The sequence below is a fragment of the Anarrhichthys ocellatus genome, unplaced genomic scaffold (assembly GCF_004355925.1).
Source record: "Anarrhichthys ocellatus isolate YVR2014 unplaced genomic scaffold, GSC_Weel_1.0 scaffold13, whole genome shotgun sequence".
NCBI lineage: Eukaryota > Metazoa > Chordata > Actinopteri > Perciformes > Anarhichadidae > Anarrhichthys > Anarrhichthys ocellatus.
The window spans coordinates 3,899,031-3,925,557 of NW_022280043.1; the positions used below are offsets into that span (position 1 = coordinate 3,899,031).

Sequence of the window (26,527 nt, forward strand, 5' to 3'; positions counted from 1 at the left end):
TGCTTGAGAGAGAAGGAATGTGGAAAGAGGCGCAGCTTAAGCAACACAGCACTTTTTTCACCAACATTTTATTACAAACGTCTCCGTTGTTTAAGAAAATAGAGCAAGACTTTCTCATTTGGTTTAATAGATTTGTATAGGTCTGTTTTATTCTTGCACGTTCATCTGATTGTTTTTTCTGACATACTTTCTCTCAACATGTAGGAACAAGAGCGCGCTCATGTTTAAGTGTCTTCAAAGCTTTCTCAACAGACAGATGTATTTAAGCCACACCCTGAAACTGTACTCACTTGTGCAAAGAATGGAAGGATAGTGTTCAGTAGAAAGGGAACTTTCGAAAAACTCGTCAAATGAAGGCATTAGCAGGAAGATTTACATTTATATTATTATGTTTCCAGCTTTAAACAGAAAATCCTGCTCTGCCAACAACAGACCTTCTGTTTGTGCACTGGAGGGAGATGATGAAGATCACAAGATGCGTTTTACAGTAATTAGAAAAGCCAGTATAGACAATGCTTTAAAAAAACAAACATAGTATTCTGTGACAGAGTCTGTGCCAGTTGCTGGTGAGAGGACGGAGTGAGAAGAGTCACAGACAACTGGTTAAAAATAAAAAACTATTAAAAAAAAATAAGATAAGATTTTAGGGTGTGTTCCATTTGGCTGTTTCCCAATTTTTTCAAACTGTATGGCACACAGACAAGTCAGTTACATGCATGAAACTGTGACAGAACTCAGTGTATCCGAGGACAGCACGCTATTGGCTGAACCCCCCCATGCATCTGAGGACAGCACACTCTATTGGCTGAACCCCCCATGCTTGCTTGCAAGATGCCCAATCAGCTGCCAGAACTCCAGGAAGTTGAGCTCTCCATCGCTGTTCTTGTCCAATGAGCTCATGAGCTGGTCAATGGCAGCGGGGTCGGCAGCATTCTGCAGGAAAACAGGAAGATACTTACGACATCAGATGTTTAAAAAACACAGTAGTAATACTCAGTGTGGAAAAACTTGGTTGTGCTTGTGGGGCCACGAGACTGAGGCAAGCTGACACCACTGGCACATACACCAGTTAAAAAAAACACCAATGCAACGTCAGCAAAGTTGGTTAGGCTGATTGTGCAAAGGGAACTGTCGCCACCTGGTGGCCAAACGTGGTTATTTCAACTGTTCATGCAAGGAGAAACATGGAATTTTCCATTCTTGTATTTAGTGATGGGCCTCAGGAGCTTCTCCTTTCTGCCACTGAGCTCTGGTTTAACATGGCAACACAACCACAACTACACTAGAGTGAAACTTTGAAGTCTCTGAAGGGTCTTTATGACAAATTCAATTGTTTTTGTGCTCTGGATCACAGGAAGGAGTGGAAGAGAAAACTATTCTTTACAAGTACTGCTATTTGGCTCAGAAGTACTGTAAGACCACAGGCATTAAACACTCTGCCCGAGGAGAAGAACAGAAGTGGCCTTTTGAACGCAAGTATGACTAACAGTTAATTATGTGGTCACAGAAAAAAGGGCCAATGTGGCATCCAGATGATACACATCTCAATATGAATCTGCCCTCCTGAGGCGGCTCTTTTGTCAGTAAACAAAAATGTTCAGAGCAAACTTATAACAACATGTTCCTGATTGTATCAGTTTAACTGTGGCTCTTGTCTTTCAAACAAGTGGCTGAATGAGGTACTTTATCAGAAATCTACAGATTTACAAGGCTGGTGATATTCTGTGTTTTGGTTATTGTCAACTAATCCCATGAAAAAAACAACAACAGCAAGCATTGTCCAACGTCCGATGTGACTCTCAGACACAAACCCATTTGTTCCTTCAAAAGATAAAGATATTTAGCCCTAAATACATATCACAATCTTAATAGGGGCTAATTGATCCCCTAAAATATTTAATAGTGCATTTGTTGACTATTTTCAGGAGCGGATTACAACACATTTGGTGGCAGCAGGACGATGTATGTGTGATCAACTCAAAATAAACACTGGTGCCACACAGAGGAATAAGCTGCATTTGGCTTTGAATATGTAGGAAACATTACTATCGATTTGATGAGAAAAATATAAACTCTCGTATTATAGTAAAATAAATATACATACAAGTGACTCAATAAGAGTAATGAGTAACATTCCCTCAGCATAAACCAGCAGATTTATGGCACATTCTGGACCAGAAAACAGACAAATAAAAAAAAACTAAAAGCTATAAATCTTTACCTTGACAAAGTTAGGGAGCCCTGATGTGACCAGTCTGTGGAACTCATCTCTGCTCAGTGTGTCAGAGGAACCATCGCTGCCAGCATACACCTTGAACTGGGACACCAGCACACCGATAGCAGACTCCATTGTCAGTCAAGAGGGTTTCATCTTCGGGCCAAAAGGGGAAAAATGAGAAATGCTGTTGATCATAATACATTTCCAAAATGCAGTTACTTTATGATACAGATTAAGTTCAAGTTCAGACAGAAGTAAACAGCGGATCTTACAACGAGATTTTAATCTGGCAACACAAATCAGAGACTCACCAACTCAGGAATGTGTGCGAGTAAGTTGAGTCCTGCTGGTCTTTTTGTAGCCGACCTCTCCTGGTAAAGAAGACAAATCATTCACTCATTTCTCTCTAACTATTTACAGCTTGTGTTTTCTCAACATTGCAACCAGTAAAAATGTAAACCACGTTTCCCCCAAACACCACGGATCTATTTCCATGACATGATTGCATTTTCAGCATCAATCGAAGCGTGTAACTAGTCTCTGGTAGGATATGGGTTGCTGGATGAATCCCCTCATTCAGGAAACCCCAGACGAACAATCACAGTTAGGACGAGTTAAACATATTACAAACAGGTTAATGTTTTGCTCAGCTCGTGCCACTGCACGGACAATAGTCTCCCATTTGTCCTTTGCTTTGTACGAGTGTGAAACTGTGAGCAAAAAAGCTGCAGAGAGCAAAAAGAAAGCAGTAAATCAGATATAATTATGCAGTCTGTGTTGCAAAAACTTTTGAGAACGAGGCACTTGGGTTTCACCTCAGAAAAGCTGTATTATTTAAGGCCACGCTCCGACACGATGTGCACAATTGGCATATTCGGGAGGCAATTAGTGCCGACAAGAACAATGGCTTTTTCATCCAAATATCCCTTCAACTAGTTTTCTTGTCTCAGCTGCATGACACACACACAAACACACACACACACACACACACACACACACACCTGAAACAGCAGTCTTCTGTTCTCCTCACATTCCCTCGGCCATCGTTGAGGAAGGAGAGTGCAGCTGCTGACACAAAATAAATGACTTACAGAGGACCGAGAAATCACGTAGCGGTATTAAAGCATCAGGGTTTTCCTCGGGGCGATGCTGCTACTTGTCTTATGATTAATGCATTTGTGTCTAAGGATTTGTTGGTCTATATTTCAAAACATAATCCATACTTTTTGAATTTCTAGATGGCCTGCTGCACTCGCTCTTTCAGCGGGTGGCCTTGTGAGTAGATGTGTTTTCTGCTCTAAATGTTTCATGCAAATAAGAAAAAAAAAAAAAAAAAAAAAAGTGTGGGAAAAACAAGAGGTCCTTAAAGTCATACTCGTATATAGCAGCACTACTGGGTTGATAGACAGCGTCTCCTTTCACAGACTTTATTAGGTAGTTAATTCATAATTCATTACAGAGGAGTGTGGGTTAGGGAATGTAAATCTGCATGAGACACTGGAATATATGTATAAGTATGGGGAGGGGGGCTCCCGGTCAACGCAGTACTTATTAAAACTATTAATATGATCATAGATATACATTATTTCTTTTACCTTTTCTATATTTAGATATATCTTATTCTAACTCTTAATCATTTTATTTAAATATCACCTCAATGCCTATTTTTCCTAACAACTACTAACACTAAATGCACAAGTGTAAAAAACATGATCCTGGGTCTTGAACACACAAATAATCAATAAAAATATATTTGCCATGAAAAAAGCTTCAACATTTAACCAGGTCACTGCCCCGGTTTCTGGCCCAATGATTGAGCACTCACTGACTTAATGGCGTGAAGTCATCGTTTCTTTCTTCTCTTCCTCCGCTACCGTCAGCCAAGCCGCTGCTCCACCCGTCCAGCTTCAGGGAACATAAAAGGAACCGCAGAAAAAAAGTTTCCCAGAGGAGAAGTTAACATCCATGTGGCAAAGGCAATGCAAGGGGAAAGACGTCGATTCACCTGCAATGGAACACACAGTAATACATCACTCATGTCGGATTGGTCTGCCAGCGAATAAGTAACAGTTTCTTAAAGATTCCACCGACTTTCAACAGCCATTGATGCAACAACAGTTCAAACTACTTTAATCATCAACAAAACCAAAGATCTCACTTCTGACCGTGCTGAACCAACAGGAGCAAATTCAGAGGAAGACCTGGAGCCACTGTGTCTAATATAATGAGCAGATGAAGCGAGCGATAAAAGACAAAAGACAGTTATTTTATCACAGGGGTGCACCAACTTTATTATTCTGCTCTTGTGACGGTAACAAGGCCAAACACGGACATCCTTAAATACAACAAAGCTCTCTATGCTGCCACATAACACGTTTCTGCATTGCCCCCCTCTGAAACATAATTCCTATGCGGCTGTAGGCCCTCGAGTTAATAAGTTAGCGTGTAAACAGACGGCAAGAAAAACATGCTTTTTTTGGAAACTACGTGCCATGACTTCAGTGCCATGACCAACCGAAGCAACCAAAACAAAACATTCATAATAAAACAATAATCAAGCAAATGTTTAGTGCACATGAGTTCTGTACCTGAAAGGAAACATACATGCTCAACACGTCTATCTTATGTGCCAACCAATTCGATTTGTATAGATTTAATGCCAACCTCTGTAAAATAAGTTAATTATATATTTCTGGATAGTTTAACACATTTAAAGCAATATGTACATTCAAAACAAAATCAATACAGACTTCTCTAAAGTCACATAAAGGTTCACTAAACTTTTTTCAGCAGTTCACACGACTCTCTATAAACTTATGATTTAAAGATAATGTGACATTAAGTGCCACGCTAAAGCAATTAATACACAAAGATGGCAAACTGTAGGTACAGTGTAGACTCAGTGGACAGGTAGACTTCATCAGTGTGTGTGTGTGTATATAAGACTATACAGTATCTCTTCCTGCATCCCAATGGATGCTCAACATCAGCTGCTCAGTCACAAATTGTACAGATGTGGATTATTTTTATGGGTTGAACACTAGAAGAACGAGCCCTTGAAGGCCATTTAATGTTTGCATTACTCTTCATTAGTACCTGTAGCCTCTCATCTTCTTCTTCTGTCTTAAATCCATCCCAAAACACTATTTACATGCAAGCACTTTCTCCATTATTAAGTTCTAGTGTGTAAAACACAGAACGACCCAAAGCAGTGACATTACATTTGAAGTTGAACTTCTCGGACAGATGGAAGGGGTAAAATGAGAAAAGGGTGACAGGATGATAAATGTAAGCGTTGGTGGTCCAATATAAAATGTTCCCTTTGAATAACCCCTCATCCGTCATGGCGGCTTATACTTCACCCGCAAAATGGCCATTTGTTTATCTATTACTCACACCGTGTTCCCTTGAATGCTTGAAGAAAACATCGTTTTTCTTTTTTCATTCATCACGACTTCTCAGTTTTTCGATTCTTCGTTCACCGTGGAGCCGTGTGAGGAGAAGAACAACGTCTCCTTCAAGAAGTCAAGGCAACACGAGGTGAGTAATTGACATTTTTAAAAAAAAAAAAAAAGGTAATTTTGTAGGTAAAGTATTCCTTTAGGCTGCTTCTAGATCCATCAATTCCATCACTTCATCAGCCACGTCCTCGTCCGCTCTCTTTCCTCCACTCCGCTTTGGATCTCTCCTCCGTCTCTACAGCTCCTGGCACTGAAAACTTCTTCATCACTTCTCTTTCAAACTCCTCCATTTCTTCCTCTATGGCACTATCCTCTTCCTCCTCGTCATCATCATCATCATCATCATCATCATCATCATCTCCTTCCACCATGTCTTCCAGAATGTCTCCCAAATCTTCGACGAACTCTTGAAAGCTCGTCTGGTCGTGAACAAAGACTCCGTCCCTGAAGAACTCGGCGGCTAGCTTCTTGAGCTCTTCTCTTTTGGAATCGTCCACTCCCGCCTCCTCGGCCTTGGCGAGGTACGTTAGGAGGATGGCCTCGAACTCGGGGAAGGGGACGGGGAGCAGCCCCTCGGTCTGAGCGCACGTCTCCAGCGAGTCGCACTGCTGTGGTGGTTTGAGGTTGTGCTGCAGGCGCCGTCTCTGCTGGACCCAGTACTCTGGCTGCTCCAGGGAGGGTCGGCCGTGAGTGTGAGGAAGCTTCCCGTCTCCCCACAGGTGCTCTTCTTTGTGGCTGTGACCAACTTTTGATTTGTGCTCTTCTTTGTGATTCTGAGAGCTTGATTTGTCCTTTTTCCAATCTCCCCTGTGTTTTTTGTCCCTCTCTCCTCCGCTCTTCCACGGTTCTCTCTTTTCCCGCTGTTTCCTCTCATCTTTCATCCTCCACTCCTCGGCATCTTTACTGTTTTTACTCTTCTTCTCATTCTTCCCCTTCCTCTCTTTACCGTGATTTTTGTTCTCTTCCCACTGCTTCCTTTCACCCTTTCCTTTCCCTTCCTTACTACGATCTTTGCCGTCTTTACTCTTCCAGTCACCTTCTTTCTTCTTCCACTCTTTCTTCTCACCTTGCTCTTTCCAATCTTTTTTCTCCAACTTCTCTTTGCCACTTTCTTCAAAGCCATCTTTCCCCTTCTTCCATTCCTCCTTGTGCTTCCCTCCCCAGTCTTTTCCTACCTTCCAATCCTTCTTTTCCTCCTTACCCCTCCATTGTTTACCCTCCTTCCCGTTCTCATGACTTGGCTTTTTCCAATCTTTCTCATCCTTCCTTCCTTTTCGATCACTCTTTTCTATCCACTCTTTCGTCCCTTCCTTATCCTTCCATTGCTTTCCTTCATCACCTCGGCTAGCCTTTTCTTTCTTCCCCTCTTTCTCCCTCCATTGTTTTGTCTCATCACCGTGTCTCTTTTGCTTAACTTCCTTAACTTTCTCCTTGTCAAACATTCCTTGCTCATGTTTTCCCTGTTTCCATTCGGTTTGCCCTCCATCTTTGCGCTCCCTTTTCTCTCCTTCCTTCCACTCAGATTTATCTCTCTCTTTCCGCTCCTTCTTGTCAGCCATGTCAATTGTATCCTTCTTTACATCTTTCCTCTTCTCCCTCTGATCATCCCCTGGCTTCTTGGGCTGTCTCTCTGTAGTTCCAGCTGAGCCCTGCGTGCTGTTCTCTGGCTGGCCACTGGAGGGCGATGTGACGGCCTTCACAGCTGCTTGAGCTGCTTCACTGGCTGCTAAAGGAAACACACAAAGGGACTACAATTACAAACAAGTGATCGTTGAAGTGGGAATAACACAAAAGTAAGCAAAAGGAGGAAACATACTGCTCTTTCCCTAGCTGTCTAACAACTCTCATTCTTCTACATCCTCTACCCTCCTCCCTTTGTACCTGAGGGGAGTTTTATTTCAGTCACAGTGGATCGCAGGGTTTCTACTTCTTTCTGTAGGGCCGGGACAACCTCCAGCTCTCTCTTCATCCTCTCGTTCTCTTTCTGAAGGACAGGGAGAGATGCCATCTCTTTCTTCAACCTACTGTTTTCCTTCTCCATCTCCTCCCACAGCAGTTGCTCCTTCGCTCCCTCCTCTGCCTGTAGCTGGGCTACTTTTAGCTCTTCTTTCTGTTCGCGAAAAAAAAAAGACAGGAAAAGAGGGTCCTGTGAGAATACGATAAACTCAGTGACACGTTTATGCACACACACATTCATGTATAGATGTATACCGTACACACACACACACACACACACACACACACACACACACACACAGTGAGAGACAGAATGGAGTCACACCTGAAGTTGGGCTTGTAGCACAGCAATCGGCTCGTTCCCTTTGGCTAACGTATTTAGAAGCTCTGAACTGTCAGCATCTACTGGGAGTGGAGGAACCTCGGGATTAAGCCACTCCTGTCAACAAATTGCAAACACAGTACAACAAAATGACAAGATTTTAGACGACTTCTCAGAATAAGCGTCGCCAGGCTGAGTAGTCGAGAAGTGAGAGAAGAGTGCGCGACGGACAGGAAAGAACAAAAGTCCAGAATAGCACAGTTGGTAGACGATAGCAGTGATGTTGCCAGTGTTGTGGGCGATCTCCAGCTGACATATCACACTAAACATTCATGTGGTGGTACTCAATGGACTGTAAACTAGGTACACAAATGGTATTCATAATGAATAGCAGTTAGAAAGAACACAGACAGAAGAGAAGAAGTGACAATGTGATGTCAGACTGACCTGTTTTCCTGGAGCCTCTGCATCTTTCAGCTCCATCGTACCATAGTCGCTCTCTGCAAATGTATTATGCAAAGCATACCGTTCATGAGAATGAAAACACGTCAAAGGAAACAAGCAAAAGCTTTGCGTATGAAGGTGAAAACGCCACCTACCCAACAACAAGCAAGACTTTTATCACCGAATGTGTTCTCCTCATGCGCATATAAACAAGGTTATGAACTTTATATTTATTGCTGGTTGAAAACCGTGCATCTCCAATTTTCAGTTTAAACTTTTGTTAAAATTCAAATTTATAGATCCTCAAAATCAGGCATTTCGCTAGAAAAGATATGACGATCAAGCTCATAATTATTGGTTTACATTAAGGTTTTCATTCAACAACAGAAAATAAGCCTCATTGTAAAAGTGCTTAAATCATTCTTCCTTTGCTCTCTCACACACACACACACACACACACACACACACACACACACACACACACACACACACACACTTTAATATTCGCTTTTTAAAGAGGTGTCAGATGCAAAACACTTTTTTTTTTCTGCATGCACATTCAAACATATGCTGCGGAAAAGAAAGCACTCCTTCACAAACAAGTACACACAGAACCTACCCTCATCCAGGTCCATGAAGACACCTGCAGGCATAATACACCTCAGTCTCAGAGCACCTCGTTTACTTATAGTAATGCAGCATTTTTCTCTGACTAACGTCACTTTAAAGTCTTAAAAAACATTAATACAGTTCCGGGCAAAACAAATGGGATGTTTACCTTCTCCACAGGTCATATATGGATGCCTACCTGAGAAAAAGATGGTGCCAAGGCCTAACAGAATGACAGCACCCAGGATGCATTTGTTCACAGAGAAGCCGCTGTTGTTGTCGTCCTCCTGTCGTGGCAGCTGGAACTCTTCCTCTCCTTCCTCTTCCTCCTCTGTCCTTCCGATCCGCTCCAGAGCTGCTAGGAGAGACCTCCTCCTCCTCAGCTCCGGCTCCTCTCCCGTCTCCTCAGTTGTCCCCTCGCCCACAAGGGAGTCTGGAGCAGTGGAGAGGAAGAGTATGAATGTTACTATTTTTGACTATTACTTTGCAATTAACATATTTGAATTTATTCTATGGGTACCCCCCCAAGGAATAACTGTTGAAAGAAGCTTATCATTAAATGTGTCTGTATCCATTACACCATTTTATTTTCTGCCATGTTTATTATTTTCAAGCCGCTGCACATTATTGGGCTTACATTTGCTCTTGCATTTGCAAAGTGGATGTTTTATAGCACAGCAGCTGCGGCGCCGCCAATGGTCTGATGCCACAGTGTACGCCTCATGGGAGATAAGACTTGTTTCTTTATTGGCTTTGCTTTGCATGACACGCTGGTTAATTTGCTCCATTGCCATTCCTTATTTTCCATTTAACTGCATACATAAACGCTGGAAATCTTGAATAAATCACCTGGAATGTGATTCAAATGCTTCACTTTGGAACTTCTGGCATCAAAGTTTCCAATGTGCATCACAATGTATTTTTAAAAGAGCCATGAAAAATAATAGGGCACTGTAAAGAACTCACTGACACTGAACTCTAGCTGGTAAACAAAAAAGTGCATGAAAGAATGCACAACAGAGCAGAAGAAGACTCATTTTCTTTAATGCTGTAGCGAGGGAAAAAGAGCTGCAGACCAAAAGCACCACACTGCAAAAAACTTTTGAGGTCCCAGTCCCTCTGAAGCCAATTTACTTCTGCAGGGTGTCATGCAGCTAAAGGCTTCTCTGTCCCATCATGCTCTCTGCCTCGTACCAACCACGGCCTCTCCAGACAACCTCCTTGCCCAGATACTGAACAACTCCATAACCAGCTGGTCCACCAAGTACACTTCAAACACAAATGGTAAAAAAATAAAAAAGGAAAGGACACAGGCATAGCAGGAGATGGTTTTTATAAAACCACACATAATAAAGAATGATGCTGAGGTTATTAGAATATTAATCGAATGATGAAGAGTCAAACCTTCTTGTTCATACCTTCCTGTTTCCATAAGTCAGTTGTTTTCGGAAACAGGTCTGACCCCTCCCCTTCCTGTTGTAGCTCCGCCCTGTTCAGCGGATGCAGTGTTCCTTCCTGTGTGAGAGACTCGTCTTCCTGCGTAAACTCCGCCTCTCCCAGAGTCTCTGTGCTCAGCAGCGAGGCTGAGGGCTCATCAGGGGAGGAGTGGCTTACGTGGGCGTAGGAGTCAGCAAATGAGTCGGGGTCAGGGCCTGACAGTGCCGGGCCCTCGGGTTGGCCCTCTGACTGGACGAGTGCATCGCTGTCAGAGACTTCCGAAGAGGCGGGAGCAGAAGCATCAGTGACAGCGTGTTGCTCTGTGCTCGTGTCTGCACTTAACTCTGCAGTTGTTTCTTCTGATACCTGGGCAAAAGAATCAGAGCATTACAATCCCTTAATTATTGCACTGAAAGTGAAAGGTGTTAGAACTACCTTTTAGAATTGTTAAGCAACAAGCCTAATTAAAAAGCAGACGTTTTAAACTAATTGACTTTGAGACGGGGATCCAGAATTCATTTCAGGGTTTTAAGATTCATTCCTGCAGCAGTCTTTAGTCCAGGAGGATATCGTTACCGTCCAACTGAGCCAAGCTAGCTGTTTCCAGTCTGTTTACTGTGTGAAGCTATCCGTCTGCTGGCTGCAGCTTTATACTTCATAGACTTGGATCAAAACCATTTTCATATCTGTCTGAGTCAATTAGTTTATTTTTCAAGATGTCGAACTATTCAGTGAAATGTTTCTGCATTTTGTCCACCTGCCTTTAATAAAGAATAGAATAACCATACAAGTGTTAACTTTTAATATGGTAAATAGAAACTTTATGTTGAATATTATTTTATAAATCAATCAAGAAGCTGTAACCAGGTAACGGTTGAAATGAGTTATACTCAGTAAGAAGGGTCATATTGTAGCTATACACACACACACACACACACACACACACACACACACACACACAACACTGAAATGACGTGTCCTGCCGTCTTACCAGGCGGCCCTCCACAGGAAGCCCCTCTGCAGACTCTGCACAGTTTCCAGGCTGGTTCTCCCCAGAACCTGGATGATAAAACACAGACACAGTAGGAAAGAAGGAAACCTTTAGAGCAACAGTTTAACATATTTCCATTGTGAATCTTTGACATTTTTTATTTTCTCATTTTTGAGGATATTTCTATTTTCATTTGATTAATTATCAGAGAAGCCAAATGGGTAAGATGGGTAAGACACAAATTAAAAACTAGAAATTACAATAGATTTGTTTGTTAGAACTATGTTTTTTCTGAGCCTAAATAATCTTAAAATCCTCAAATGTATTGTGACAAACACCTGCTGCAGATGTGAGGCTGTCTCCATGATGCTCTGTCCCCTCTGCCAAAGGCCTCAGGGTTTCAGCGACAGTCTCCTGGAACCAACAGACAGTCAATGGACACTACGCACAGATAACATTTGGATTTATTGCTGGAGCAATCCAGGCTAATCTGAACATACAGTTCATGTATGTTTCTGAGCACCAGCAGTGACTGAGCATCACTTTCTGAAACAACGGGTGTATTATTACAGAAACCTACTTCATATCCAGGTGACCCAAAAGAAAATCAATTGGGACAAGCAGTGTTCTTTGCATTTTCAACGAGGTCTATCAAAGTGACTTTTCTCAGAGTGGTGGTACCTCAGGAGTGAGGATGGTCCAGCTGTTAGCACTGCTGCCGCCAGACATGGCCCCCTAGAGGCTGTGCCTGTCTCCTGCAACACAACGGGAATATACAAAAACAGATGACATGATTCATATTTAATTAATAGAAGAAATCAAACTAGATGAATACATCGCAATCTTTATACACTCTGACTCAAAGCTGGCTGTGCAACTTTCAAGTGGGAAAACCTGAACTTAGGTTTGTTAACTTTAACAATGCACTTTGTATTGAAGCGAGTGAGGAGGTGTGCTGTTCAGAGGGCTGCCACTGGACCACAGTTAGGGTGACTGTGCGAGTACTGCAGCTTCAAGAAATTTACATCCTCTGTTTACCCATGAGCAAGATTTGAATACATGCCTTTGCTATTCGGCCTCACCCATTCTGCCAATAACAGGAGCTACTGTAACACATTGCTCTCTTTGTGTGCGAGTACATGAGCGTCAGTGTGCAGGAAGTCCAGGTCCCCGGGACAATTCAGTTCTTCATTAGTAGTTTGCGGGTGTTGCGGGCCTTTTAGTCACCCTGGCTTTTGACTAACTGGGGAAAAGTTTTGGCACGGGACGCGGGTAACCAAGGCCGGCACCATTCTAGGGGTACAGACAGCAGAATGGGCTGTCCATTTCAAAGCTACTGGTCCGTTAATATACATCTCCAAACCATCAAATGTCAACTGTAAATACCTATTCCGATGCATACAGTACTAAGGAAAGATGCACATATGGTGCAGTCTTACCTGAATCTCCGTCTGTAGTAATGTATCTGACCAACACAACTGTGTCTTTTCCAGACCAAGATCACTCAAGCAGAAACAGTCTGACATTTCAATTTCTATCGGCTAGTCAGAAACAAGCGTCAGGTATTACAGCTGCATAAAGCCTTTCCTCTCAAACAGAAGCAGACACAACAGAGATGCATATTTATCCCGTGTAGTCTGGCTTTCTTTCTTCAGTGAATGCAGAAAAGAGCTAACCACTTACATTAACACCACATTGTGTGGGTAATGACACACTTCACTCCCTAAATTCAATTCTCTCCCAGCTCCGCAATTTAGGTCTCCTAATTGAGTGGCTCCCAAGAGAAGCCGACTGAATCTAGCCTAGGGCCCGAGGAGCATTGTGGGGCGTATATTGGAATGGCTTAAATAGATACCGACTAAATATAGCTACCGTGAGATTGAGTAGAGACAGAACGGAGGAGCATGCAGAAGATGGCCATGGGGAACACAACAGAGGCAGAAAATGTATTCTAATGACAGCATTAAAATCATTATTTCAGCTGCATCACAGAGCCGGTGGAGGATCATTTCCACTGCCTTGTAGTCTGTTCTTCTTACTCTCTGATCTTTAAGAGTGATATCTGATACAACCTGTGAAGCTCTAGGTTTGAGCTCAGTTTATTAATACGTTTTTAAAACAAACACTTTTCTAGTTTCAAGGCAATAGCAGCCACGCTTTTATTTATTTTTCCTTGAGCAATGCATGATCACAGCTGTAGGCCTAATCTTATTAACTTGGTCTCAGCAGGGAAGAAAAATTACCAAAAAAGGTCACGAGAATAAACTGCAAGACAGGCCAGTAGGACAGCAACGTTGGGCTATCAGCTAAGGCGCCATGAACAGCACGTTCACACACAGCATCATCAACAAAGCAGTTTATCACACGGTTATGTAGCTTAGTTATTCAGACTGCTTTGAGTGAAGGAGTGTGAAGCCTCAGACAGGAAATATCAAAGAAATATAAAACTTTACGCAGAGTTAAATTCAGAAATATCACTTTTTTTTAACGTGTTAAAGGCCAATGTGAGCAAAGTTAAGCACGTAAGGGCTTAAAAGCCATGCTAATTGTTAACATTAGCTATTAAATACAAATACTTACCACCTCAACAGTCAAACAAGCAACCAGGAAAAAGTGCGTGAAACGACGTTGGTGACGTGACGGAACGGAAGAACTAACGACAACAGAAGAGACGTCGTTACTCTGAAATAAAAACACATGTACGTTACATCCACATTCGGTTAGTTGTTACCGTGGTTCGTCGCTTTACTTCAGTCCTCACCGTCTGTCACAGATACAGCAGACACTTCTGGGGCTTCCCATCCAACTTGCAAACTTGTGAAGTGCCTCCTAAACTTGCGTGATCAACGCGCCTCTCCGCCAATCACAGACGGCGTTTTGCTCTCTAGTCCCACCTCTCGCTCTCCAGTCCGACCAATGGCAATGGAGCATGATTGTTCTTTACTGGTAAACGTTCCAAGTTGATTGGCACGCGCAGGTGATGGTGAGTATGTCAAACATACATCATATATAATATATATGATAACACCACCGCTCCTCTGGCATTTAATGCTGGTAGTTCGTAGTCTTGGGCTGATTCCGGTAACAATATCCTCCTTTCCCATATTAGATAGTTAATGTATCCTGTTTTTGTTTAATTTAAGTCATAAATTGGACCTCTATAAAGACATGCTTCTTTGCTATCTTTGTCAAATGAAATAAAAACAAGCCTTAAAGTCTTATAAAAGTCAGATAAAAGTTTGTTCGACACCTAAACCAAATTAATTGCATTTTTTTTCTTTACAGTATATGTTTACAATAAGACTAAGCAAAACAAAATGAACAAAAATGCAGACATAAAGGTAATATTATTTCTAGTCATTCGTTCCTTTATTCATTGCACACCAGTTTGTGTTGTACAGTGAACATCAGGGTTGCCATTCCTCAAGATCTCAGATGAGCAGGGTTGAACTCAAGAAACTTTGACCCACTCTCACGGTGAACATTTGTAGCTTCTGTAAATGTGCAAGTGTGTTTCCTGGGACCCAAGAAGAGCATCCTACAGACACTGAAAAACAGATAAAGAATATTTTAACATTGAATACTATGATGTACACCTATTCCTTATTGAAATTGCTGCTGTCTAAACTTGAGAACCTCGCTTTGAGCAGTTCAAAACATTAACTGCATTATATAAATTAGACCGAGTTCACTAAGTGCTCAAGTGGTTTGTTGTCATACGAGACAAGACTCATACTTGCCAATGCTTTGCCAGCACCGCTGATCAAACACTCCATTCCCAATGAAATAAAAGCTGGTTGAAATTACACTATAGGAGCCAACGGAGAAAAAGGGAAAATCAATGTTTGACCACTCGATCTACTCTCCTTCAGTCTGTCAGTCCAGGATCTCTTTGATGCACCAGCAGCAGAGGAGGAAGTAGAGGCATTCCTTAATCGACTGGATGAAACCATAGGCGACGTTTCCGCCAAGGAAGTTCTTGCCTCTCCCCAGACCCATGGCCATGTCCCTTAGGTTCTGTCCCAGAGAGGACGGCATGGCCTGAGGAAGAGGACGCTGGGGATGCATGGCTCCGAAGAGGGAAAAAAAAGAGGCAGAGGCAACAAGGAGGGCAGTCGATGAGAAGAAATAGAAGCTGGGGTCTGGCAAATCGGATCAGACTGGGCCAGTGCGACAGCTGAGGTCTGTTTCGTATTCCTGGCACAGTTAGCTCCTCTACTTATAACCTCCTAAACAAAATTTGGCTGCCTCCATTCACATCCTGCTTTTTCTCGACTGTTCCCCGCTTTCAAACATCTGCTGATTGATTAAAGGCCTTGTTTATCTATGCTGTGCACTGTTCCTCTCTGTTGTATAGTACCCCACACACAGACTCTCCCCAGGCTCTAATATTCCCTGAATCAGCTCCCAACTGTTACACGCTCATCTGTTCCCAAACAAGAGAGTTCCAGTAGCACCAATACAACTCCCGTCGCATCTCTCTCTTTGTTCAGGAAAGTATGCGACAGGTTATCACACCTTCTAGCGGTGCGTGCTTTGTTGCTTCATTTTCCATCAACGTTTTTGGTGTACTTTGAGGGAAAAATTAAAAGGATTTTTTACAAAGCCTTTCCAACAAAGTAATAAACACAGTTACTCAAATCAAAAGACCAAACTCACAAAGAGAGATGAATGATATACGTATTTATATATGCAATCTATATTTTCAGATACAGGTGTAAACAGAAATGTTTCCCTATAAACAAACAAAAAAAAAGTATTAAAACAGAAACGTATAGAGTAAAAATGAATATCTGTGCACGCTATTTGAAAGTAAACTTTGGCTTTCACAACTTAAAAAATACAACATCATCATCAACAACACTATCACCACCACCAACAACAAATAACACATTTCTTTTTTTTTAAAGGATTTTCATGCAACAAAGGCATCTGTGATGAGCGATGACAGCACAAGACTGGGTCACTAATCATGCAGAGGGGCAGGTGGGTGTGTTTCAGCATACATACACACACACACACACACACACACACACACACAGTAATGGCAGATCTTAAAGCTCTGGTTTTCCCATCTCAGACCTACAAACACCTTAACAGGCTGAGTGCGAGTACCTGACTGACCCAGATGTCACTCTGGTACGAGTGTTTGTGTGCGTGCATGTTAGACCCTGAACCGGGCTCACATATAATCTGAGAACTAGTCGACAGTAAAAAGATTCCCTCTCATATTTCAAGAGTTTGGCCTCGATCTCTTTGACAACTGTCTTTAAGAAGAGCTACCTCAGCACTCTGGTGTCTGTGCTACTTATCAATTACACCGTTGAAGATACAACTATGAGAACAAGGATCCAATACTAAGCTGACCAGTCAAAAGTGGATGTTATATACAGATGGTCAGGAAATAACCCCACCCTGAAGGTGACATCAAGTATCTGTGACTATAAGCTGTATGCAAGAATGTGCATCAGAGGAGATTGCCATCACTGGATCCGTTTGTGTGTTTATTGGAGTGTCATTTTTGCAGTGTCTTTGTTTAACTGAGAGGCTTGTGTAAGATTCTCCTGTAGTCCACTACATTTGAATTAAGTACATAAGGTGACTGCATTGAAGTGACGAGACTGCATTGAAGAAACAAGGCACAATTAAAAATATATTAAAAAACAACAACATCATCATGAACTGAGGGGGGGGAAGAAGAGGACAGGAGAAACAATAGCGTGAACCCCCCCACCCCCGATCCTCAAGGTTTTGAAAACAGCATCAACAACATTTAGCTTAACATTAGCAATGCTCCCCCAAACCACTTTTTTTTCTTTTTTTTTTTTTTTTTTAAAAAGGTCATTATTCCCTCAAGTGATTACAAATGAAAGCAACATCACGATGCACAAAATTACCTAACCGGTTACAATGACATATTTTGCATCATTTTTTTTGCAGAGGGAAATTCATTTCTTAGACTATTCAACATTTCTCATGAGCCAACGTTTAAAGGGGCCCCTCTTTAACTACTCTCCTTCGCTTTCAGTCAGAATCCTCTGTAAAGACACAACCCTTGATTGTCAGTGCAAAACACATACTAAGGTGTCAATGAAAAGCAACAGGTCAAAGTGATGCTCTTCGTAATGTAGTTGTTCTTGTGTTTGACATCATCGCACAATTTACTTTAAAAATCTCCATTTTAATGATGTATTCAGGCATAACCGCATCGATTCTTCTCCCCTCTAAAACAGGCTTATTTTCATTTGCTTTCTAAAATCTAAACTTGCTCCCAATGCTGTAAGCACACTGATAATTGTCATGGCTTTCTCCGCTGTTAGCGACCGAGTTCATGTTCTTTGGCATGACAGGTGGTGCAGACCGTGTGTGTTCTTAAAGGTGTATGTGTAACTGTGTTTACGGAGGGATTAGGGAGATAGAGCTGTTTAGATCCTCCTCAACTCTGAATGTCCAACAAGGAATGAGTCCCAAGATAACAGATGGAAATAAAAAGAGAACGTGGTCATCGGTATAGCAGTCCCCCAGTTATGCATACAGGCTTTCATCATCACCAGGTATCACTGGAGGTGGTTGAAGTTCAAAGTCCTTAGAAGGGGAGTGGTTGGGGGTCGGGTGGCCCTCCTGATTGGATTGGAAGCAAACTCGTTAATGCATATTCACCATGTTTTTTTGTTTCTTTTTCAAAGTCAGATTTGCTGCTGAAGTGCTCCAGTGACACTTGAGGGGAGAGTTCATGCTTGAGCCTGGGTCTGTTTCGGAAACAACGAACCGTTACCATCAAGTTTGTGTTTTGCCTAACACGCTCCAGCAACCGTCTGAGGAGGGAAATCATTTCCCCGTATGAAACAACAAATGCTTAAAAGCACTGAAAATCTCATTCGTTGTCCCATTTATGCTCCTTTCTTCACGTTTCAGTTCTGCTATTTTTTTTGTACAAGATTCCATGTATTAGTAAAATGTTCTGTATTTTTGTTTTTCATTATCGCATGTTAAGATTTTTTGTTGTCCTTAAAAAAAATAAAATAAAATTGCATTTGTTTTCTGCCCTTTCGGAAATTAGCAAAGGGCTCCTCCCTGGTTCACAGTAGGCTGTTGAGAAATTGCAGCAGTGCTTCTCCGTTGAGGAGTGATGCGCCTGATAGTTGTTTGGTGTAGAAGACTGCAGGTCACAGTTTGGCTTTCAGAGAGGACAGGAATATGTAGCAACAGCAGCAAGTGAGGGATTTTACAAAGAAACTGGTGATTCTTTTTCTTTTTTGGCTTTCTTTGCAATGGTGTGTGCATATGTATTACTGCATGTGTGTGTTAAGGGTAGCGTTGAAGTGTGTGTTATAGCATACAAAGGTGTGTTTGTCTTGTGATGAATTGCTGCAGGAGCGTGTGTATATTTGGTGGAGTAAATTCATTGGTGTGTGTGTGTGTGTGTGTGTGTGTGTGTGTGTGTGTGTATATTGTCAGGCTCTGCGCTCTACTGGCTGTTGCAGACACACTTCGCTCCCAGCTGAGACGATGGGGAGTCTGTTGTCCATGTGGTAACTGATCAGGTGACTCACACTTTCAAACCGATGATCTTTTGTACGGACCTAAAAGACAAAAGAAATAAAAGCATTAAAAGGCACATTTGCATACAAACCTATACAGCTACATGTTAGGAAAACACTACTTACAAAATGGCCCCTGACCATTCCTGCCTCTCCCTCCCCTTTTAATCCCTCCTGCCCTTATTTTCTCCTCCTCCCTCCCTGACTCACCACTCCTTCTGGGTCGACTAGTAGCAGGTGTTTGGGCTGACCCCCCTGCTGTCCCGTGAGGACGTACTGTCCGGCCGTGGTCCCAGACTCTCGGACCAGAAAGTCTCCGTCGCGGGTCAGCAGCCTCTCTGCTTCCCTGCGACTTAAGCTACCGTGGAACCAGGATTCGCACAGCAGCTGCTGCACCAGAGGGGGCGCTGCCGTCACAGAGACTCCCAGGGCATCGTCAAATGGCTCTTAAAAAATAAACACACATACATTTGTAATATTGCATTTCTCTGTATATATAGCAAACATTGTCTTCTTCTTTCCACTTAGAACCCAAATGACTGGACTTTGTCCAAGCCAACCACATTATTTGACAGTCGCATGCTAAACACTGATAGTGGACTGCGTCTTTAATGTGAAAAGCTTTACGCAGTCAACCAATCTTGTTACATAAAATGGCCCTGTAATGGACAAAGGCATTCTAATTCCCTTATCTTCCTCCAAGACTGACATCTGTGGGCAGCTCCACTCTTCAATTAGCCCGCCTGTACAGTACACACTACTCTGCTCTGCTCTTCTCCTGAGTCAACAATTAACCCTTACACCCGCCACATGGTAAAACAACTGCATGTTTGTGTTACTAGTAATTGTGGTCATTTTGATTACAATGCACACATCTTGTCACTTGTAAAAAATGATTTTGTCTACCTCCACTGCTCAGTGTGTTGGGACAGCAGTCCATTTCAACTTGACTGGTATGATACTCCCAACACAACATGGGTGGACTGGCTAAAGGCACTTACTCATGTCAAAAGCATCTCTGTGAGCATTTCCATTAGCTGCAACTGGGAGGCGGGGTTTGTCCACATTGACGTATGAAGGGTCATCAAACAGTTCCCTTCCGCCTTCTTTGGCACCCACTAGAAGAAGAAGAAAGAATAGAACGGGAAAAAAGACCAGTGACCGTGGCACATTTCCTCATCAGCCATGCACATTACATGTTCTTTGAACAAGACACGACAAGATAAAACAAAGCAAAAAAGACAGATGCAGACAGACAGGACAGACAGAGACTCACCTGGTAGAGGCGGCAGAGGCTGCTTGTGAATGTCATTCTGGCCTGGCTGTCCGTAAGGCTGCAAACACAGAGGCATATAAACAAATAATGAGTCACAGCCACATGTGGGCATACATATTGTATCCATACACAAATAGATTCCTATTAAAAGGGTTACAAAAGGTTAAATGATGATTTATCTATCACAAACCACACAACTGTGATTGCCTTTTAGTGTCCTAGGCTCAGAGCTAGGCAAGTCTGACACTTTCTGTTCAGTTATTGAATTCCTTTCAAGTGCATCTTCTCTTAACTGCAGTGGGAGTGGTGCTTAGATGTGTTGAAGCATGCGTATGAGTATCTTATCCCCCCCTGTTGTGTGTATGTGCAGTTTTCTCACCAGCGTGGCACCTGGGCGGGTCCTCATGTCAATCAGTCCACCAGGGGGAGGCTGTTTTCCAGGGAAATTATTATAGTAAGGGACGTCAGGAGGTGGAGCGGCCTCATCATCTTCTTCTTCCTCCCATGCAGAGCCGTCAAACGGAGCCATTCTGAGAGAAAACGGGCAGATATAGATTATGGGTGACGAAATACAAACATAAGCTCACATTGAGGGACATTTTTCACATTTACCTGTCATGAGGTGTGACCAGTTTGGGGGGGTTCTTTAGGTACTGTTTGAAACGCAGTTCAAAGGCCTGACCGATGGTGCTGATGACTTCCTGGGCTAAACCCTCTGAACACTCCAGGATATGACACGCTGAAGGAGAGGAGGCACAAACGACTAATAAGGAAGCTGTAGCAACACGTATTCGAATGAAATATGTACTCCGTTTGTTGAACTGCAGGCAAAGTATCAAATTGTTCACGCTTGTGCATTTTCAGCAACAGTACATTCATGTACATGTGCCTTGCTAGAGGACACATTGGCAGTCATTTCTTTAAAGAAAGAATCCATGCCATTCACCTTACCTACCAGTTTTCCCTAAAATGACAGGATTACATAGAAAACATGAGGAATGTTTAAAGTGGTGTTGTGTGTTGGTAGAACCGTAATGCAGATGAACTAATTATCTTCAATATATATCGTTTTGTTGCTCCTGAGAACAGTGTTTGTTGTCCTTTGTATTTGCCATCATTGCATGGACAATTATATATTTAGCACATAAGCAATAATAAAGCAGACTGTGCCAAACAATTAAAAACAGTCCTGGTACTTGCTATGCCCATTTGCTGGTAAATGTACTGTTATCTTCCTTCACTCTGCTCACTGAGTCTGTAATGTCTCCAGTGGGCTGTGTGCAAAATTCAAAAGGAGAGTAAGAAATAAATAGAGCCATATCATCTATTTAATAGGATTCATTTATTCATTACAATTTATGTCATAAAATGACTCGTTTGTATTAAATAATTTACAGGAATTGCTGAAAGTGCAATGTCAACATCTGTATTGCTATCCAATGAGCCAGAGTGAAGAGAGAAAATGTGCAACTCATGTACTGAAGCAACACGTTATTTTTAAAGTGTGTATTTTGCCAGATGCTGCCAGAGGAAAGGTGTGATTTTTCTGTTTCTTCTCACCTCTCTGGTTGACTGGGTCTTTGGCCACATATGCTACGTACTCAGCTGTATCCTGAGGGAGACAGGGTAAAACAGTCAGGGGAGGAGGGGAAGGAGGAAAATGGATTGGAAGACGAAGTGAAGGGCAGGTTTAGGATAGAAAGGTTGAAAAGAACAAGAAGAAAGAGATAAAGCAAAAGCTACAGTCATAACAGAAGCTAAAAAAGCATTGAGCTGAAAGAGAAGAGACAGGAAGTAACAAGATCAAGCTCCGAAGAGAGAGAGACTGCAGACCAGCGAGACAGTAATGGAGTGAGTGGCATTCATAGGAATAGACAATGACAGAAGACAGGAAGGAAGGATATGCAGGCTGAAGAAAGATGGAAAAAGGCCAGAGTGAGATTGAGCTGAGAGAGTGACTCACTGGGTCTCCTCCAGAGGCGAAGGAGATGGACTGCATGTGATGATTGGCGATTATCTGTGGAGAAAAAGAGAGAGAAAGAGAGAGAGACAGAAGGAGAGCACGTGGGTGACATGAAGTATGTGGGAAGTGAGATGAAAGCATGTGGACGGAGAGACAAATGTGGAATCATTACTGAGAAAAGTGCTTTTTCCCCTCCATTGAGAGGCATCAACTGCAACAGAGAGTGGGACCGCGGATGGAACACCTTTTTAACAGTCTGCAATAACCGCCCATGTTGGATCAATAACAACATCAACACTAGCTAATGCGCCGTGCACAATGTGCGGTCAATATCCGTGGCTTTATTTGTGAATGGACATATTTGCAAGATACGTTTCTTTGTGCTACATGTTAATGAGGGTGCACTGCACTGCTGTACACCATCTCCCAAAAGAAATAAACATCTTTCAGCAGTTATTAACTCATAAACGGAGGATCACATCCTGCCCCGCGGCGATGCAGGAGTAGAGACGATGGTTAGGAGTGATTTGCGCTGCGTCCAGAATAAATGAGGCAAACAAAGTGGAGAACCTGGCCTTTAAAAAAGTAAGTCTGTATAATCCTTAAATCCACATGAAGTCTCTCAGGCAGAGAGATCCTCAGCTTTACTCTGCTTCAATCAACTGCACAGGCTAAGTGCACTCTGGATACCAAACATACCTCTGGCCACAACAGAGCTCCATCAATCAGATGCATCTTTGACTCACAGTCAAATCTCTGGCGATCGGGGACAAATCTACGTCAGCGATGGAGTTTTTGAGGAAGAATTCGCACAAAAGCAGCTCCAAGAGTGGGCTGGTTTCAGTCTTACCTGTTTGCAGTCGGCGGCCAGCAGGTTGAGGCTGCTGGTCGAGATGGTGAGGCTGATTGTCATGCCGGCAAACTGCAGGTTACTCTTCCCCAGGATGGATGTCATACAGCGAGAGGAGGGCTGCGAAGGACAGGGATGCGGTCCGTGAGTAAAAAACAAACAAGGTGCACAAACAGAAAACAACAGGCCTTCTTTTTTTCTTTTAACTTAACAAGGCGCAGTAGTCCATTGAGTCCTCCCTGCCTGTGCATGAGCCTGGGGGCGTATGTGTGGACAGGCCTGCCTGTGTGTGTGTGTGTGTGTGTGTGTGTGTGGAAGTGGAAGAACAGCTGCAATTGTGAACGTGATCCTGTCTCCGAGGCCAACTGTTACCAATGGAGACCAGACAGGACAGCTCACATACTGAAGGCTGGGCCAAGAGCATCAGGCAGACCACACCAGCACTATTGTGCCAGCCCGTTTATCCCGATCCTCCTCCTGTTCTCATGGCTTTCATCCATATCTGCTCCAGAATATTTGGCGTACGCTGTGAGAAAAACAGCATCAGGGCAGGATGCCCGTGCTCAGCCACACTGACCTCAGTCCAGCCAAACCAGAGGGACCGGACTGGTTTTCAGCTATTCTAGTTTACATCCTTTAACTGTGTTTTGTCTGGTGCGCCAGACATTCCTTGCTCAAATCAGACTACGGCAACAGGCCGCTAGATTTAGCCACCTGTTTTATGGACTGTTTGGGTGGATGTTTGGAGTTTTATAGGAATACTGTACACAGACACACGCAGTCTAAACACACGCAGACTGTCGGCTGTGTCTGCTCGTCTGCAATGCTTCTTTGGCTTGACAGTGGCTCCTCACAAACTACTACTCCACCTCTCCAGCCTCCCTTGTGACAAGAGGGCGGGAAAAGGGAGACCAGAGAGTGATTGGTAATTACCTGCGAGTAGCCCACTAACCGCAGAAGTGTACAATCATCCTAAATCAAGATGTGTGTGTGTGTGTGTGTGTGTGTGTAAGAGGGAGAGTGTGTGACTGAATAGCCAACTGACCACAGAGTGGACAATCAAGCTAAATCTAGCTCTTATGCAGAGAACCTTTCCCACTGCTGCCCACTTAAGCCATATAAATAAATAATGCCGTGTAAGGGTGTGTGCTCGTGTACATGCTGTGTACCTTTCTCCTGCGCTGGGCTCCTTTGGCTCCGGGCACGGCCTCGCACACCACAGAGATTGCCTCCCTGAAACATTGACAACATGCAAGTGTTGTAATAGCATATATCATTAACCCTCACACCTTCCCTGAATCACAATTTATGTGGATTAAATGGGATCTGGCGGCGGGTGATTGAATTTGTCGTCCCTAGACTGTGCTCGTCTTTGCCATGGAGACAAATATCACTACGGAAACCAGAAGGAAACCACCAGGATTCCAGAACATTCTGATTTAGGTGCTGGGAGAGCTGCAGGCATGTATACACACACACACACACACACACACGCACACGCACGCACACACACAGTTAGACACTAACTCAAGGGAGAAACAAGCAAGCAAGGAAAAGAGAGCAGCAGCGGGACAGAAATAAAAGGTAAGCAGACATAAATATATGAGAGGTGAGCGGTGTTCCTCTAAGTCTGAGCACACCTCCTCCATCTCGCCCCCCCACATGAACACAAACGCGAGATTAAATGAGAGAAATGGCAAGCCAGCAACGCATGAGCTGTGTGCAATCTCACCTGGTGACCTGAGTTCTGGTGTTGAAGTCCAGCGCCCGCATTGACTGTAGCACCTCCACGCACCCCATGTACTGCACAGGAAACAGGAAGGCAACACATTAGCATCCAGACATTTCCTGCATCACCGTCACATTGGACAGATGGAACACAACAGAGGAAGAAAGCAAAGGCAGTTCTTTACGCATTTCGAGGAGGGTGTATATAAGCAAAGAAACTGTCTGGAAAGAAAGAAGTGTGCCAATCACTTACGCGTACACTGTAGGAAACACCGGTGGTGCTGACCACACTGTCGGAGTGCAGCCAGCCGCGGGTGGGCTTGTTGACAAAGGAGCCATGGCGCGTCCACTCATCTCCTCCCAGCTGCCCTCCTTCCACGCGGGCCTTCCTGGCCGACGCTTCCGCCCGGGCCTTCCTGGACGCCCCTCCCAGCCGGTTCATGTCCTGCAGAGGAGGTCGAGGAGGGGGAGAAGGAGCGGTTAAAGGGGGAATTGGGTGATGAAGCGGAGGGGAGGAGCTGAAGCTGCTCCGGTTGCCCCCGTAGAACTCGACCAGAGCACGAGGCTGCTGCGGCCTGCTTGAGGCCTTGAGTCCTGGGAGGAGAGTGGCAGAGACACCCAGGCGAAGGGACCCCATCCTGGGGAAGAAGGAGCAGAGGGTGGTGGGGCTGTTCTCAGCCGGGCGGGGAGAAGACGGTGGCAAGATAGGAGTGAGAGACGAGGAGGAGAGAGAAGAAGGTAAACCAGGGGAGGGAGTGAGCGGGGTGGCAGGACAGGAAGGAGGGAACGATGATGGATTGGAGTTTGTTTCATCAGTTGAGCTCAGCGACTCACTCCGAAAGTGGGTGTACTTGGTTTTTGGGACGAGTTCCATAATGAATCTACAGTGTCAGTTTTTGTATCCGCAGAAGTCCGAAACAGGCTCTAGTGATTCAATCAAAGTCTCTTTGTCTCAGTATTCAAAGTTTCTCTCTAAAAGGACACACAGCCATCTGTCTGTGTCTCTCGGCGTAAGAGCTGCATCCATCTGTCTGGTTGTCTGTCCTCCACTCATTACCAGGCGACCGAAACCAAACTGCTTTAAAAACGGCTTCATCCACAGTGAAAGCAGAATGACAAAAAGCGCAGACGAAAAGCGGCGTGTCCCAGTTAATGGTAGAAAGTTTTGTTTTTAGTGCACCAGGGCAGATCATGTTGTCCTCAGTTCACTTTTTAAATCTGCACCAGTGTTCATTGTGTTCCCAGGGACTGATGATGAAATGGTGTTAGCTCGCCACAAACCGTTCATTTTGCCATCGTGTAAAACAATATCTGTGAGTTTTCTTGTCCCAACTTAACAGCGAGGGCCAGTTATCCAGCTGTCGGCAGCACCATGGAGAATCAACACAAGTGATTGTCTCTCAACGCCCCCTCCTCCCTCCCTCCCCCGCCATGTGTCTCACTGCACTGAGGGCTGCACTCTTGTACGTGATGTCTTTACATGCGTGTGAGGAAGTCTAAACCTTCCCTGCCCACAATGCTTCTTAGATTATCTGTGTATGTGTGTGTTGGCAGGCGCAAACGCGTGCATGTGTGAAGCGGCTCCCCTTTGGCAGCTCTATCCTGCTTGACGTGTGCCCATAAAAATCCTATTAGCAGCCAACAAGGGGATCGCAACGGGGCTGCACGCACAAACACGGCAGCAACACACACACACACACACACACACACACACACACACACACACACACA

The 26,527-nt window shown here is 43.7% G+C and overlaps 3 protein-coding genes across 13 annotated transcripts in view; all 3 read right to left on the minus strand.

Annotated features, from left to right (window-relative positions):
- Nucleotides 1-148: 148 nt before the first annotated feature.
- Nucleotides 149-2,350, minus strand: LOC116386917 (protein S100-A11-like). Its single transcript, XM_031853512.1, has 2 exons — nucleotides 2,222-2,350; nucleotides 149-933 (listed from the first exon to the last, which is right to left on the minus strand). Exons 1-2 carry the CDS (start codon nucleotides 2,348-2,350, stop codon nucleotides 799-801), a joined length of 264 nt encoding a protein of 87 aa, XP_031709372.1. The 3' UTR covers nucleotides 149-798.
- A 2,133-nt stretch (nucleotides 2,351-4,483) lies between these two features.
- Nucleotides 4,484-16,018, minus strand: pbxip1b (pre-B-cell leukemia homeobox interacting protein 1b). 9 transcript variants are annotated; one of them, XM_031853009.1, is made up of 12 exons: nucleotides 14,200-15,293; nucleotides 14,019-14,120; nucleotides 12,120-12,193; nucleotides 11,777-11,852; nucleotides 11,439-11,506; nucleotides 10,429-10,813; nucleotides 9,210-9,443; nucleotides 9,021-9,044; nucleotides 8,405-8,457; nucleotides 7,961-8,074; nucleotides 7,561-7,789; nucleotides 4,484-7,405 (listed from the first exon to the last, which is right to left on the minus strand). In XM_031853009.1, the coding sequence occupies exons 3-12, from the start codon at nucleotides 12,165-12,167 to the stop codon at nucleotides 5,856-5,858; spliced, it is 2,781 nt and encodes a 926-aa protein (XP_031708869.1). In that variant the 5' UTR covers nucleotides 12,168-12,193; nucleotides 14,019-14,120; nucleotides 14,200-15,293; the 3' UTR covers nucleotides 4,484-5,855. The 9 variants fall into 9 exon arrangements, 8 of the variants coding, with proteins under 8 accessions (XP_031708869.1, XP_031708870.1, XP_031708871.1 ...); XM_031853010.1 differs by having other exon boundaries at nucleotides 14,019-14,091; nucleotides 14,170-15,293; XM_031853011.1 differs by lacking the exon at nucleotides 14,019-14,120 and having other exon boundaries at nucleotides 14,170-15,293.
- Nucleotides 16,019-16,108: 90 nt separating this feature from the next.
- The window catches only part of shc1 (SHC (Src homology 2 domain containing) transforming protein 1), a 20,729-nt gene continuing 10,310 nt past the window's right edge, over nucleotides 16,109-26,527 (minus strand). Inside the window, exons 2-13 of one of the 3 annotated variants that reach the window (XM_031853019.1) lie at nucleotides 25,050-25,241; nucleotides 24,801-24,871; nucleotides 24,238-24,301; nucleotides 23,069-23,188; nucleotides 22,219-22,272; nucleotides 21,816-21,867; nucleotides 20,868-20,994; nucleotides 20,635-20,785; nucleotides 20,256-20,313; nucleotides 19,981-20,097; nucleotides 19,190-19,425; nucleotides 16,109-19,021 (exon numbers count right to left, since the gene is read on the minus strand). In XM_031853019.1, the coding sequence (XP_031708879.1) occupies nucleotides 18,893-19,021; nucleotides 19,190-19,425; nucleotides 19,981-20,097; nucleotides 20,256-20,313; nucleotides 20,635-20,785; nucleotides 20,868-20,994; nucleotides 21,816-21,867; nucleotides 22,219-22,272; nucleotides 23,069-23,188; nucleotides 24,238-24,301; nucleotides 24,801-24,871; nucleotides 25,050-25,241 (1,371 nt within the window). In that variant the 3' untranslated portion in view covers nucleotides 16,109-18,892. Of the gene's footprint in view, nucleotides 19,022-19,189; nucleotides 19,426-19,980; nucleotides 20,098-20,255; nucleotides 20,314-20,634; nucleotides 20,786-20,867; nucleotides 20,995-21,815; nucleotides 21,868-22,218; nucleotides 22,273-23,068; nucleotides 23,189-24,237; nucleotides 24,302-24,800; nucleotides 24,872-25,049; nucleotides 26,522-26,527 lie in introns of those variants that run through there. The other 2 variants (XM_031853017.1, XM_031853018.1) reach the window with 2 other exon arrangements.

Excerpts from the sequence above, each read along its gene's own strand:
- LOC116386917 (XM_031853512.1), bottom strand. The coding sequence starts at position 2,350 with ATGGAGTCTGCTATCGGTGTGCTGGTGTCCCAGTTCAAGGTGTATGCT. Across the intron at positions 934-2,221 it reads GGCTCCCTAACTTTGTCAAG|AATGCTGCCGACCCCGCTGC; the intron begins GTAAAGATTTAT and ends GTTTTCCTGCAG.
- pbxip1b (XM_031853009.1), bottom strand. The coding sequence starts at position 12,167 with ATGTCTGGCGGCAGCAGTGCTAACAGCTGGACCATCCTCACTCCTGAG. Across the intron at positions 8,458-9,020 it reads CTTCATGGACCTGGATGAGG|AGAGCGACTATGGTACGATG; the intron begins GTAGGTTCTGTG and ends ATACATTTGCAG. Across the intron at positions 7,406-7,560 it reads TGAAATAAAACTCCCCTCAG|CAGCCAGTGAAGCAGCTCAA; the intron begins GTACAAAGGGAG and ends TGTTTCCTTTAG.